The sequence below is a fragment of the Panthera leo genome, chromosome E2 (assembly GCF_018350215.1).
Source record: "Panthera leo isolate Ple1 chromosome E2, P.leo_Ple1_pat1.1, whole genome shotgun sequence".
Classification (NCBI taxonomy): domain Eukaryota; kingdom Metazoa; phylum Chordata; class Mammalia; order Carnivora; family Felidae; genus Panthera; species Panthera leo.
The window spans coordinates 20,120,022-20,134,844 of record NC_056693.1 but is presented as its reverse complement, the minus strand read 5'-3'; the positions used below and the strand labels follow the sequence as shown (position 1 = coordinate 20,134,844).

The window sequence follows — 14,823 nt, the reverse complement described above, 5'->3', positions numbered from 1 at the left end:
AGCCCCCAAGCCAGGTGCTTGTTTTGTAAATAAAGTTTTACTGGAACACAGCCACACTCATTCATTTGCACTTCGTCTATAGCTGTTTTCATCCTTCCACAGCAGAGCTGAAGAGTTGCTGACAGAGGCCACAGGGCCTGCAAAGCCTAGAATATTTACTAAATGTCTATTTACAAAGACTATTTCCATACCCCTGTTTTAGAAGGAGCACCAAATTAATTTTGTTAGTTGTTTGGCTTGATAGTTAATTAGTATAAGATTAATTCACCCCTGGGGCACTGAGTGGCTCAGTTGGTTAAGCTTCTCTTCATTTCGGCTCAGGGTCAAGGTCTCAGGGTTTGTGAGACTGAGCCCCCACGCAGGGCTCTGCTCTGGGAGGGCAGAGCCTGCTTGGGATTCTCTTTCTCCCTCTTTCTCTGCCCACCCCGCTCGTGAGTGTGTGCACATGCTCTCTCTCTCTCTCTCTCAAAAAAAAAAAAAAAAAAAAAAAAAAAGATTAATTCATCCTCTTACAAAATTAAATGTCCAACAGGAAGTCTAGAAGAAAAGGTTCAAAACCGTACTACGTGGACCACTGTACATGGGACAGTATAACAAGGAAGGCTGGGTGACTTAACAGACCCTCTCAGCCAGAGAGTCCAGAAAACCCAAACTTTTCTCTCTGGATCCTTCCAATTCCAGAGATGTCTTTGGTCACTTAAATGAGCACACAGAGAGGATGGGACCTATACCCATAACAGCCACGTAGCCTTGGCCGCCTGTGTAATGAGAACGGGGTCTGCTGTCGGAGGCCCTTCCCACCACACAGAGTTGAACAAGGCAGAAATGAGCAAACACCTGGCTTCCTCACCACCACCACCACTGGATTTCTCTGGGGTCAGCTCTTCAGAGAGCTAAGAAGCATCTGAGTCGGCCTAAAGTATCTCTGGCCTACTCTTCCCATGTCTGCCCAATGTCCCTCCGCAGTGGAGCGTGCAGCCGCAGAGCGCCAGGAAAGGAGCGGCCCCTGCTGCTGTCTTCTCTGCACACCCAGAGCCCGGCCCCCCCGGGGCTGCCGGCCTGGGAATCCGGGCTTCTGATGGATGCGGCACCATCCCATCCCTCCACACCCCGCTCACCTATCCCCGCGCACCCCTCCGGCCCCACTGATCCCTCCCTCCCTCTTTCTTTCTCTTCCTTCCTCCCCTCCCCCCCACCTGCACCACTACACTCCTTCCTCCCTTTTCTCCCCGCTTCCAACATCTGAGTACCCAGGAGATGTTGGGCATACCTATCTTCAAAATGTTTCTTCAAAGTTTGAAGTGGTCTTATTTTTTATAAACCTTGTCCTGAGGCATTTGCCAGCCTACCTGAAGGGTGGCATTGAGCTCATCCTTCTCTTTCATCCTGTCTTCATATGCCAGTAACAAGGGTGACAGGTACTTTGTATCCAACTGAACACAATGGAAAAAAGAAGGTTATCATAGGTCTTACATCTGAACACAACCAGCACGTTTTTAAAAAGGTAAGAAAATCTACTTAATTTGGAATCGTTTTTAACATCTATTCAATTATAGCCCAGAAGGCGTGGGCCTGAAATGAAATAACTTTCACTTACCAACCAGGGTGGTGTTGGACCCTTTGATGGGAGGCCGTCGATATTTAAAGTCTAAGAGCAAAGCACATGGTGAAGGCAAATTAAACTACACTTCCTCTGATATTTCAAGCCTTAGATATGCTTTTTTTTTTAAATTAAGTTTTAAATTCCAATTCTAGTATAGATCACATACAGTTTTACAGTAGTTTCAGGTGTACAACATAGTGATTCAGCACCTTCCATACCAACACCCGGTGCTCATCACAAGTGCCCTCCTTAGTCCCCATCACCCATCTCCCCCTGCCCCCACCCCACCCCCTTCCCTCTGGTAACCATCAGTTTCTTCTCTGTAGTTAAGTATCTGTTTCTTGGTTTGCTTCTCTCTTTTTTTTGTCCTTTGCTCATTTGTCTCTTAAATTCCACATGAGTGAGATCATATAGTATTTGTCTTTCTCTGACTGACTTATTTCGCTTAGCATTATACTCCTTAGCTCCATCCATGTTATTGCAAATAAGCCTTAGATATTCTCATTCTAGACCGGGCATCAGCATCTATGCATGCACATGCATACATTTGTGCATGTATGTACATATGACCACTTTTTTTCTGAAATGTTTGAGAGACATTTGCAGATACCATGCCCCTTTTCCTCTAAGTACTTCAGTGTATATTTCCTGCCAACAAACATTCATTCACTCAACCGCAGTAACATCATAAAAGTCAGGAAATCAGTGGGGGGAGTGCCTGGGTGGCTCAGTCAATTAAGCATCCAACTCTTGATTTCGGCTCAGGTCATGGTCTCACAGTTCGTGAGTTCGAGCCCTGTCTTGGGCTCTGAGCTGACAGGGTGGAGCCTGCTTGGGATTCATTCTCTCTCTCTCTCTCTCTCTCTCTCTCCCTCTCTCTCCCTTTCTCTCTGCCCCTCCCCCACTCACGTTCGAGTGCATGCGTGAGTTAACATTATGCTATGTGAAAGAAGTCAGTCAAGAAAGATCACATGTTGTATGATTTCGTTTATATGAAATGCTCACAACAGGCTAATCCACAGACACAGAAAGTACATTAGTAGTTGCAGGGGCTAGTGCAGGTGGTGGGGGAAATGGGGAGTGACTGCTAACAGGTATGAAATTTCTTGTTGTGACGAACGTGCCCTAAAATTGACTGTAGCGATTGTTGCATGATCCTGCAAAGACACTACAATAATCACTGACTTGTACACTTCATTTTTTAAAAAGATTTCATTTTTAAGTAATCTCTATACCCCACATGGGGCTTGAACTTACAATCCTAAGATCAAGAGCTTCACGCTCAAGACTGAGCCAGCCAGGTACCCCTGAATTGTACACTTTATATGGGTGAACTGGTGAGCATGTGAATCTCAAAGCTGTTATTGCAAAATGTAAACTTAAGTCTTACTTTAAAAAGAAAACCAGGGCACCTGGGTTAAGTGTCCGACCTCGGCTCAGGTCATGATCTCACAGTTTGTGGGTTCAAGCCCTGCATCGGGCTCTGGGCTGTCAGTGCAGAGCCTGCTTGGGATTCTCCATCTCTTCTCTCCCTGCCCTTCCCCTGTGCTCTCTCTCTCAAAAATACATAAACATTAAAAAAAATTAACAAACAAAATCAGAAGCTTGTGGAGCTGCCCTGAATTCTCAGGAACCACATGAGAACAGGTGTCCTCTCTGGCTTCCTATCCTGATCCCAGCAGGGGACAGTCAGCTGCACATCCTGACATGTCAGAACCCCCAACCCGCCCCCACACACCCCTCACGTGCACTATCCTCTAAGGGCAAGGACCTGACCTTCTGGCTCCTTTTTGCTCCTCGCAGCATCTAATATAGTGCTCTGCTCAGTGAGTTTATCGAATTCTGTAATCCCTGTTTTAAAGAAAAGACGAGTCTGCTTTCTTCTTTCTGTATGCCTCCACTGTGAAAGCATTCCCATCACCAAGCTAATTACACACCCATCACCTCATGTATTTACCTTTTTTTTTTTTAAAGGAAAACACTAGTTCTATTCTCTTAACAAATTTCAATTATACAACACAGTGTTATCAACTATAATCATGTTATCCATTAATCCTTAGATCTTACTCGTCTTGTGACTGAAAGATTATACCCCAGCCTCTCCCATTTCCTCCAGCCCCCAGCCCATGGCAACCACCACTCTACTGTTTCTGTAAATTTGACCTGCTTTTTTTTTTTTAAGATTCCACACAGAAGTCATACTATGCAGTATTTGTCTGTCTTAATTCACTTAGCAGAATGCTCTCCATGTTCATCTATGTTGTTACAAAGAGCAGCACTACCTTCTCTTGTAACGCTGAATAATATTCCAACATATGATATTGTATTGTATGTTGAGAGAGAGAGAGCACGAGCGAGCGAGCATGAGTGAGGGAGGGGGCAGAGGGAGAGAGAGGGGGAGAGACAGAATCCCAAGCAGGCCTCATGCACAGGGTGGAGCTGGCACAGGGTTCCATCCCATGACCCAGGAATCATGACCTGAGCCCAAATCAAGAGTGAGATATATAGATCTCTCTCTCTCTTTCTCTTTCTCTCTCTCTCTCTCTCTCTCTCTCTCTCTCTCACACATACACACACATTTTTGCATATACATTACATTTTCTTTATCCATTCATCCGTGGAGACACGTAGGCTGTGTCCATATCTTGGCTGTTATGAACAATGCTTCAACGAACATCAAAGCACAGACATCTCTTCAAGACAGTGACCTTGTTGCCTTTGGACATATACCCAGAAGTAGAATCGATGAATCATATAGGGGCTCTATTTTTAGTTTCTTGAGGAACTTCCATACTGCCCTCCATAGTGGCGGCACAAATTAACTTCTGACAGTGCAGGAGGGTTCCCTTTTCTCCACACCTCACACTTGCCGTCTCTTGTCTTTTTAATAATAGACCTGCTAACAGGTGAGATGACAGCTCATTAGGACTTTACTTTGCATTTCACTGCTGGTGAGTGGTGCTGAGCACTGTGGGTCACTTGTAGTTCTTTGGAAAAACGGCTATTTAGATCCTTTGCTCGTTTTTAAATTATTTATTTTTGTGCTATTGAGCTGTAGGAATTCCTTGTATTTGGGGGGCATTAATCCTTTATTGGATATGTGGTTTGCAAATATCTTCTCGTTCCACAGGCTGCCTTTTCATTTTGTTGATGGTTTCCTTTGCTGAGAAGTTTGATGTAGCCTCACTGGTTTATTTTTGTTTTGGGCGTCAAATCCAAAAAACCATCACCAAGACTGATGTCAAGGAGTTTTATGATTTCAGGTCTTATGCTCAAGTCCTTAATTTATTTTGAGTTGATTTTGGGGTGTGGTGTAAGCTAGGGGCCCAGTTTCATTCTTTTGGATGTGGACATCTGGTTTTTCCAATCATTTATCGAAGAGAATGTCCTTTCCTCATAGTATATTCTTGGCTCCTTTGTCAAAAATAAACTGAGCATATATACATGGGTTTATTTCTAGGCCCTCAGTTCTGTTCCATTAGTCTGTGTGTTTGTTTTTATGCCAATACCATACTGTTTTGATTACTATGGCTTTGTAGTAGCTTAAAATCAGGAGGTGGGATGTCTCCAGATTTTGTTCTTCTTACTCAAGACTGCTTTGGCTATTGAGGGTCTTTTGTGATTCCACACAAATTTTATTTCTGTGAAATAATGCCATCTATTTCTGTGAAAAATGCCATCAGAATTTTGAAAGGTACTGCATTGAATCTGTAGATCACTTTGGCTAGTATGGACATTTTAACTATTAATTCTTCCAATCTATAAGCACAGAAAAGCTTTCCATTTATTTGTGACTTTAATTTCTTTCATCTGTATGTTTTATGGTTTTGGGTTTTATCTTTCACCTCCTTTGTAAATTTATTCCAAAGCATTTTATTATTTTTGATGCTATGATAAATGGGATTTTCCCCCCTTAATTCCTCTTCCCAATACTTTGTTGTTAGTGTCTAGAAACACAACTGTTTTTTTGTATATTTTTGTATTGATTTTTCAAATTTACTGAATTCAATTATTAGTTCTTTTATGTGTTTTCTTATTACTAAGTTGCCTCTTTATTTTAGCTTAGAAAAGTATGTTTAAGGCCAGTTTAGTGGTGACGAACTCCTTAAGCTTATGCTTGTCTGGAAAACTCTTTGTCCAGCTTTGTCAGGTAGAGTATTCTTGGTTGGCAGTTTTTGTTTTGTTTTGTTTTTGAATACACTGTGCCACACCCTCCTGGCCTGCAAAGTTTCTGCTGAAACATCTGCTGATATTCTTATGGGAGTTCCCTTGTGTGTCATAAGTTATTTTTCTCTCTGCTGTTTTTAAGATTCTTTCCTTGTCTTTAACTTTTGAGAGATTCATTATAATGTGTTTTGAGTGGGTGTCTTTGGGTTCTTCTTATTTGGAACTCTCTGAACTTCCTAGATCTGGAGGTCTGTTTCTCTCCCCAGATTAGGGAAATTTTCAGCCATTATTTAAATAAGTTTTCTGTCCCTTTCTCTCTCTCCTCCTTCTGGGACCCCTGTAATCCACTTGATAGCGTCCCATCATTCTTTTTCATTTTCTTTTTGCTTCTCTGATAGGATGAATTATACTGCCATGTCTTCAGCTTCACTGATTCTTTCTTCCACTTGTTCTAGTTTGTTGTTGAACCCCCTATTGAATTTTTTGGTTCAGTTATTGTAGTCTTCAGCTCTATGCTTTCTGTCTGGTACTTTTAAATTTTTTCTATTTCTTCGTTGAAATGCTCACTTTGTTCATGCTCTCTGGACCTCAGTGAGCATCTTTATCACTGTTATTTTGAACTATTGAGTAAATCACTTACCTGGACTTCATTAAAATCAGTATCTGATTTTTTTGTTTGGAACATACTCCCTTTTTCCTGCATCTTCCTGGACTCTCTGTGTTGGTTTCTGTACATTAGGAAAAACAGCCTACCTCTCCCAGTTTTGACAGACCGGTCCGGTATAAGAGACGAGCCTCGTCAATCAGCCTGGCCTGAGCTCCTGGTTGCCTCTCAAAACTCTGTGATTATCCAAGCCACTGTCTTTGTTCTTAGTGGCTCCCAGTAGTTGAGGGCATACCAAGACTCATTAATTTCCCAAAAGGGAAGGCTGTATTTAGCACCCAGATGCAGGCTGATTGGAAGCCAGACCCCAGGCAGCAGCTGGGAAAGTAGGAGGTCAAACCCTTTCCAGGGAAAAGTGGGAGGTGGGTGTTTTGCCTGCTCCCCCTGTGCTGAGCCCAGTGAGTAGCTGCCCCTGTGTGCACCATCCCTATTTCAGAACTGCTGCTTTGCTTGCTAGTCCTGTGGGAATCATGAGCCCAAGTCCCATTGGCTATGAGAGCCAGGTGATTTGGGGGACCTGTGAAAACGAGTCTGCTTTCTTTCCAAAGTTTGTACCCCAAGAGACAACAGCTATACCTGGAGGAACACGACTGAGAATGGAGCCGAAGACAAGGACTTTTACTCCTTTATTTGCTTTTGTATTGTCCCCAGATTTTCTTTACAAAGAACCTTTATGGCTTTTTGTTTTGAGAAAGGGGGAGGGGAAGGAAGGGCAGAAGGGAGGACATACAAAGGTCCCCCGAAAGACTGTGCTTTGGATGTGCCATTTTACACCAAATAATAATAAATATGAACCCTTCGGGGCACCTGGGTGGCTTAGTCGGTTAAGCGTCCGACTTCGGCTCAGGTCATGATCTTACAGTTCATGGGTTCAAGCCCCGCATCAGGCTCTGTGCTGACAGCTCAGAGCCTGGAGCCTGTTTCAGATTCTGTGTGTGTGTGTGTCTCTCTCTCTCTCTTCCCCTCCCCTGTTCACGCTCTGTCTCTGTCTCAAGAATAAATATTAAAAAAAAAAAAAAAAAAATGAACCCTTCAAGAATGGAAAGCAATTCAACAGCAAAGGCTGAAAAATAAAAAATCAGAAAACTGATATTTTAAAACTGAAAACATTACCTCCTCCTTGGATAAATGCCTGAATTTTGTCTGATATCTACTCAGTTCTACATTCAAACGATGGACAGTCATTTTCAACCCATCATTTTCATCCACTAGTTCTTGAGCCTGTTTCCTTAGACAAAGTAGTTCAGGTGCAGCGACTATGGGGGAAAAAAAAAGAATTTAATATTAGAAGAACTTACATCAAATTGATCAAGATTTTACATAAATTACAATCATCTGCTCTTTTTTCTCTTTAGGCTCACAAGAGGTAGTGGAGGACAGATATATAGGTATTAATGAATAAAAGTCACAAAATTTTTTTAACACTGAAGAGTCAACGGTGTTTTGGAAGTTTATGCATGTGTAATTAAAGTAAAATGAAAACTGTAGAAAGCAAAAGTCATTGTTTCAAATGATATACATAAAATAAATGTAAAATTTATTAGAACTAATTACCTTCCCATAGAATAGCAATATCCTTTTAGAAAGCATAACAGAAAAGAGATTCCAGGGGGTGCTTGGGTGGCTTAGCTGGTTGAGCATTCAACTTTTAATTTTCACTCGGGACATGATATGACCGTCATGAGATCAAGCCCTGAAGATTCTCTCCCTCCCTCTTTGCCCCTCTCTCCTGTTCACGCTCTCTTGCTCTCTCTCTCTCTCTCAAGAAACAAAACAAAAAGAAAAAAAAAAAAAGAAAAGAAAATAGATTCCACAAAGTAACAGCACAAATAATATAAAGTTGTCGAAATAAATATATGCCTCAGGGAATGCCTGGGTGGCTCAGTCCAAATCTGTTTTTTTTTTTTTAACATTTATTTATTTTTGAGAGAAAGAGAGAGAGACAGAGCACAAGCAGGGGAGGGGCAAAGAGAGAGGGAGACACAGGATCTGTGACAGAATCTGAGCTGTCAGCACAGAGCCTGATGCGGGGCTCGAACTCTTGAACTGTGAGATCATGACTTGAGCCAAAATTGGACGCTTAACCAACTGAGCCACCCAGGTGCCCCTGGCTCAGTCCAACTCTTGATCTTGGCTCAGATCATGATCTCACAGTTGTGAGTTCGAGCCCTGCACTGGGCTCTGTGATGACAGTTGCAGAGCCTGCTTGGGATTCTCTCTCTGTCTGCCCCTCCCCAGCTCACATGCTGTTTCTCTCTTCTTTCAAAATAAATAAACTTAAAAAAACAGAACCTTAAATATTATAATACAATAAAAACATTAACATCAGCAAATATTACAACAGAAAATAGTAACTTTCAAATAAATGAGAAAATAAGTGAATTCTTCTCTGTTCCTTTAATAAAAGAACAGTGTAGTTACCCCCACCTTCCTGAGAGGATGCTTTCTTAGCCTCTTTCAACTTTCGATTTTCTTTTTCTGTTCTTTTCAGTTTTAACTGTAGTTCTTTCAATGCTTGTTTTACTACGTTAAGTTCAAGAGTTAGGGTTTGATTTGCATTGCTTAGATGCAAGTTTTCTTCTTTTATTTCCTGGAACTTCTCTTTGGTTATTTCTAAACATCTCTGCCGTGCTCTACCGGTTATATCTGGAAAGGTACAGGGAAAAAGTTTTTTTAAATGTTGGTTTTTACAATTTTACATCAAAATTATAAGAGACTTTATCTCCAAAACCATGCGAGTCACTTCTTCACGTCCAGCCTCACGCTGTGTTCTTCAGTCCCTGCAAAGAGAACGGCCTATACAAGAAAGAGTGGGTGTTCTGTTGAGGCCACTGTAAGCCACAGGGAGAGAGGCGGGAGCCGAAGGGGGCCCTTGCATATCATAATGTGTAAAGTAAGGGTTCTGTCCTGCAGGCTGCCAGGAGCCAGAAAAGGTTTTTAGGCAGAGGTGTGAAAAGGAAGAGGCTCTATTCTCACATGAGCCTCTGGGGCCAGCAGGGAAGAAAGTGAACAGGAATGAGGTCCAGTCCAGAGGCAGGGAGGCCAGAGGGCCCCAGAGTGAGGGCAGAGAGGAAGCGACATACGAGAGAGGGACAGCCCAGAGCTGACCAGGTGTGGGCAGTGAGGGCAAATCAAGGAGGGCTACCAAGACCTGCGGCTTGAAAGACACTCAGCCCGACAAGGGGCACAGATGCATCGGGTAAGTCAGGCTCAGTTTAGGACACAGCCCCACTCTGAAGGCGGACTCAGCTGGAGAGACGGAGGAGCCACCAGCCTGTGGGCACCAGGGAGAGGAGAAGCCAGAGGTCACGAAGGATTTTAAGAAGGAGTAGCAAGAGAGATTGGGGGAGAACACAGAGCGACGTTCCGTGCACAGAGATGCTCACGGGGGTCACAGGAGGTTAAGGACTGCAATGTGCTCCCTGGCCCAGGGCATGCCTCTGAATGGAGAGAGGCTAGAGGCAGAAGCGGAGTTGGAGGTGGGGCGTCAAGAGTGGGAGGGCCGGTGGCTCCAGACTGTGGCTTGGCACACACCCCAGGGGGCAGGTAAGGGCTAGCAGAAGGACTGGTGGCTCCAGATAGCCTCCCTGACCCCTGACACACGCATATCCAGTCGCTAGAACATGAAAGGGAAGTCTAAGAAATGAATAACTCTGCAGGTGCACTGAAAACAAGAGGGCAACTCGGAGGCATTTCAGAAATAAAACATTGGAGACTGGATGGCAGATGGAGACTACAGCTGAAAACATGCCAGGAGAGGTCAGCTAGAAAAGGTGGCGGATTCCCGGCCTGTGCCTTGCCCTGGCAGGCGGCGGGGACACAAAGTGGCCCCGATTTGCAAACGCTGGCCTCCCAGTGCCTGAGCACATCCCCAGGCGACATCCACCCACCATTCAACGTCTGAACACTTGGACCCTCTCTTTTAGGGCACAGGTGGAAGATCAACAGGTGCCTCCTCTTCCCAAACACAGTAATGGGACAGAAGCAACAGCTTGTATGGGGGAAAGAAGTGACTTTTATTTTAGACAAGATGATTCTGGGTAACCTCTACAATAATAAGGTGCTCACCATAATTAAATTTAAAAGGCAAATACCTGGGGACGGTGGAGGCTTTTCACATAATGGTGGTTTTTCATCCTAGGGAAGGAAACACAGTACTGAATTAAGAGTCTTAGCATCTCCTAAAAACAGACTGGCACAAGCAGCTGGGTTTTTGTCTATCACATAATTAAATGCGCTTCTTTCCCTGCACTTTGGCTCCTGGAGTTTGTAGCCTGCTGCAGCTTTAGAAACTCTAATATCCGTTGTTTCTTTTAGCCGAATCTTAAACCTTAAGGGTCTTCCCCTCCTGGTGCCTCCTAGGAGGCAGTAAAGGAGGTCCTGTTCGGGCTTTCTTCCCGACTCTCCCCCGTGAGTTCAGCCACCATGTTTTCACATGTAGGTCTCACGAGGGACAGACCGTCAGTTCAAGTTTGGAAACACGAGATGGGGCTGCGGGTGCCGACCAGTTAGAGGGAACTCTAACTGGGTTCTTCTTCCTTGGGAAAAGCAAAAAGACCCCACTGGCTGCAGAGAAGCGCATTTCCAAAGTGCTGAGAAAAGCGTAGGATCTTCCTTTTTGACCAAAATTTAGAGGAAAGGGAAGGCTTTGACCTTTTGCTCATTTTTCCAATACACATCAATCTGATATGAAGTTTCTAATTTCTGCCAAAAAAGTAGATAAGGTTATGAAATGAACTCTACTGAGAAATCTTTAGTTTTTACATTCCTATGGCATCGGAGGATTTAAACCTAAGTTAAAACTATTTCCATATTTGTAAAAAAGAAAAAAACAAAACCCTATTTCCATGCTTGCAAATTTGTTATCATCTATTCATTCCTAACCTCTCAAAATGTTACATTCATTTTTAAACTATGGAAAATATGAGTTTCTTCAGGTTTCAAAAGTATTTAAAAAAACATTTAATGGGAAAAGACTCGTAAGGGAAGTTATCCTCCCTACAAATCACAAAAGTTGTTTAAAATTATGGTGGAAATTCAATTTATTGAGAAAATTGGTTTTTAAAAATTGAATCCTTCTGTGTCTTCTGTCTCTCTGCCCCTCCCATGCTCATGCTCTGTCTCTCTCTCTCTGTCTCTCAATAACAAATAAACATTAAGAATTAAAAAAAAAAAAAAAAAAGAAATGAATCTTACCGTTAAATTCAGAACCGAAGGTTTGCCATCTGATTAAAAGAAGAGAGAGGGAGAGAAAAACGTTTTAAAAGCAGATAAAGACATCTGACAACTCACCAGAGCATGATCGCAGGAGCCTGGCTTCTACCGATGAGATGAACAAGCGCCCCCCCCCCCCCCCCCCGGCAAGGCAGGGGGCCTGACCCACCTGCTTCTCTCCTTATCCTGTTAATTCTGGAGCACCCCGTTGGCTCACATGGTGGCAGAACCGAGGCCAAGCTCCTCGGAGTGACTCTGAGCCCCCCCTACCTTTCCAACACCGCCCCCATCCCCTCTTCTCTCTACATGTGCCACCCAAAGGTGCTGAGGCTTGACTCCCCTCTGCCTGCAAGTAGCATCTGACCTGGTCAAATAGTTGTTCTTTGAAGCAAACTGCCTCGGTGATACAGAGGACAGCAAATCTTGCCCAGTAATCGCTTTTAATTTACAGATACACATTTGTGATTAAGGTACTTCCTGAGGAAGGTAATCTTATGCCCTAGGGTGCCCGCACCCTTTGATGTAGTGAAAAGTCGGTTGTTCTTAGCTTTCTACAGTCAACTTACAGAGCAGAAATAGCTGGATGAAAATAAATTAGAACTAATAGAATTCAGAAAGACAGACCAAAGTGCTTAAAGATACACAAAGGACTGTAAATCTATTTCCTGGTTCATTACAATTACCAGCACCTGAACAATATTGACCCACTATTTGTAACTGAACTTTCCATCAGATGTCCCGGGGCAGCCTAGACTGGGGCATGGGACAAAATCCCGCCTTGTCCTTTGGAGTCCGGCCTCACGAAGCCGATTGTGCCTGCCACCTTCTGGAGCTGCAGCGGTAACTGCTCTCCAGCACTGTGCTGCCTCTGCAGCCCCCCTCAGTGCCCCAGACTGCGGCTCCCCATCTGCGCGTCCTTCCCCCAAAGCTGCAATATGAGGGGAGGGGCCTGTGGCTCTGTCATCTCTGGCACATAGTAAGTGAGCATCTGATGAGCAAATGTGTAAACTGATACAAAAAAAGTCTGCATTCTAAATAACCTTTGTGATGGTTTTGATTTGGTATCACACGATACTGCCTCAGACCTACTGCCCTCACATTTAATGGAATCTTGGATGCTCCCCGCCCCCCTTAAATTCTTCAGGAAGCAAAGTTGGGGAAGGGCAGGGGATTCATGAAGAATGGCAGGATGCTACCAGCTGTAGAGGGTGGATGGTGGGTACATGAGAATTCAGCTTACTATTTTCTCTACTTTTGTACGTTTGAAAATTCTCATGATAGGGGTGCCTGGGTGGCTCAGTTGGTTGAACGACCGACTTCGGCTCAGGTCACAATCTCGAGCTCTGTGGATTCGAGTCCCACGTCGGGCTCTGTGCTGACAGCTCAGAGGCTGGAGCCTGCTTCGGATTCTGTGTCTCCCCCTCTCTCTACCCCTCCCCTGCTCACGCTCTGTGTCTCTCTGTCCCTCAATAATAAATAAACGTTAAAAAAAAAATTAAAAAAAAAAAAAGAAAGTTCTCATGATAAAAAGTTTTAAAGGACAACTCATCTATTTTCCTAAGGAAACTAATCATCTCTGTTGTATCTCAGTCACCAATTTTTCAGAAAAAGAACCAGAATTGGCATCACCCAAGTTCACTTTGGTAATGTATATACAGTACACTGGGCCCTGTGGATATAGTTTGTTTCCTGTTTCCTCATTGATCGTTTCTCAAAACCACGACCAGACTCCTTGCACTTCTCGTTTCTACAATCTGCCAGGCAACTGGTATCAACCATTCAAATCATAGCAAAAGCTCCAATACTGGGCGTCCTGCTGTATACAAGATGCCACGCTAGGTACTATCCCATCTTCCTAGTCATGCCACATGAACCTGGCCTTGCTGTCAACAATTCTAATAATGCAGAAAACCCAAAACTCCCCCATGATCGTAATCCCCTGAACCTTTCCCCTCCCAGTGGCCATCAGCCGGGTATTCTTCCTTTCGGATATATTTGAACACGTAAAACATAAAAAGTCAAACACACAACCCCTCCTTCCACTTCCTTTATATATAACAGACATTAGGTGGTAGGAAGGGGGACATCAGAAGAAATAAAAGAACCCTGGAGTGGCTGGAGAATGGCCAGCAGGGGCAGGGAAACCAATGAAGAGATCTGAATAAAAAGGGTGTGGGGGCTCATGGGGGGCAACAGGGACACTATTAGAGTCGTGTTTGAAAAGATTGCCCTGGCTGCTATTACCATGGTCCCAAAACATAGCAGGCACTCCGCACGTACACATGGATCTGCCGGGTGTAACACAACAAATGGTATGTACTGGGAGCAGGGGGCAGGGTGGTGGCTTAGCAGAGCAAAGGGCCCGGACTGGCCTTGGAGACCCTAACTTTCCTGGGCAGGCAGAGGAAGATGAGCCTACACAGGAGATGAAGAAGGGGCACCCAGAAGAGGCAAGAGGAGACAAGGAGAGGGAGAGGTCAGGAAGCCAGGGGAGAGACGTAGTTTAAGGCGGCGGGAGCGATCGCCTGTGTGGAACGCTCCCGAGAAGTCACGTAAGATGAAGCCGCAACACCATCCACTGTGTCCGTCAGGATGAAGGTCAGTGGTCTGGGGGAGTAATGGAGACACAACCAGCACCGAAGAGACACAGTCAAGTGAGGGAAAGGAGAGAGCTGTCTTTTGCCACATCTGACTCTGGAGCAGAGAGAGAAAGCACAGTGGGGTGGAGGGCACAACGGGGATCAGAGAAGGGCAGGGGATGATGCCCATGAACCCGGCAGCTCTGGCCAAGGGACTGGTGTCTCAACCACATGACCTCAGTGCCCGGTCTTGGCTGGTCTAGGGTGCGGAACGGCACGCATGGCTCGGTGAGCTTGATGGCTTCAGCTTGTAGACAATAATTATCAGCTGGCGTTTCTGGAGGGGGCTGTGCTTCCCGCTGTGACTGAATTTAATCCTTGTAAGCATCTGATTAGAGGTGCACTCAGACTGAGCAGAAGCGGGGTTAAGTAACTTAGTCAAGCCTCTCGTTACCAGGAAATGACAGAACCAACACCCAAACCACTAAAAGCCAGAGATTCTCCCGTGTTGCCGAGCATCGCCCACATCATACTTTCCAAAGTGCTTTTAAAAATACAGACACTGGGCCACCTGGGTGGTTCAGTCGGTTAAGCAT

The 14,823-nt window shown here is 44.5% G+C and overlaps 1 protein-coding gene across 2 annotated transcripts in view; it reads right to left on the bottom strand.

Annotated features, from left to right (window-relative positions):
• Nucleotides 1-14,823, bottom strand: part of CEP89 (centrosomal protein 89) — a 69,753-nt gene that overhangs the window by 30,446 nt on the left and 24,484 nt on the right. Inside the window, exons 6-11 of one of the 2 annotated variants that reach the window (XM_042917808.1) lie at nucleotides 11,631-11,659; nucleotides 10,529-10,571; nucleotides 8,856-9,080; nucleotides 7,548-7,690; nucleotides 1,598-1,648; nucleotides 1,350-1,433 (exon numbers count right to left, since the gene is read on the bottom strand). In XM_042917808.1, the coding sequence (XP_042773742.1) occupies nucleotides 1,350-1,433; nucleotides 1,598-1,648; nucleotides 7,548-7,690; nucleotides 8,856-9,080; nucleotides 10,529-10,571; nucleotides 11,631-11,659 (575 nt within the window). The remainder of the gene's footprint in view (nucleotides 1-1,349; nucleotides 1,434-1,597; nucleotides 1,649-7,547; nucleotides 7,691-8,855; nucleotides 9,081-10,528; nucleotides 10,572-11,630; nucleotides 11,660-14,823) is intronic. The other variant, XM_042917809.1, reaches the window with a different exon arrangement.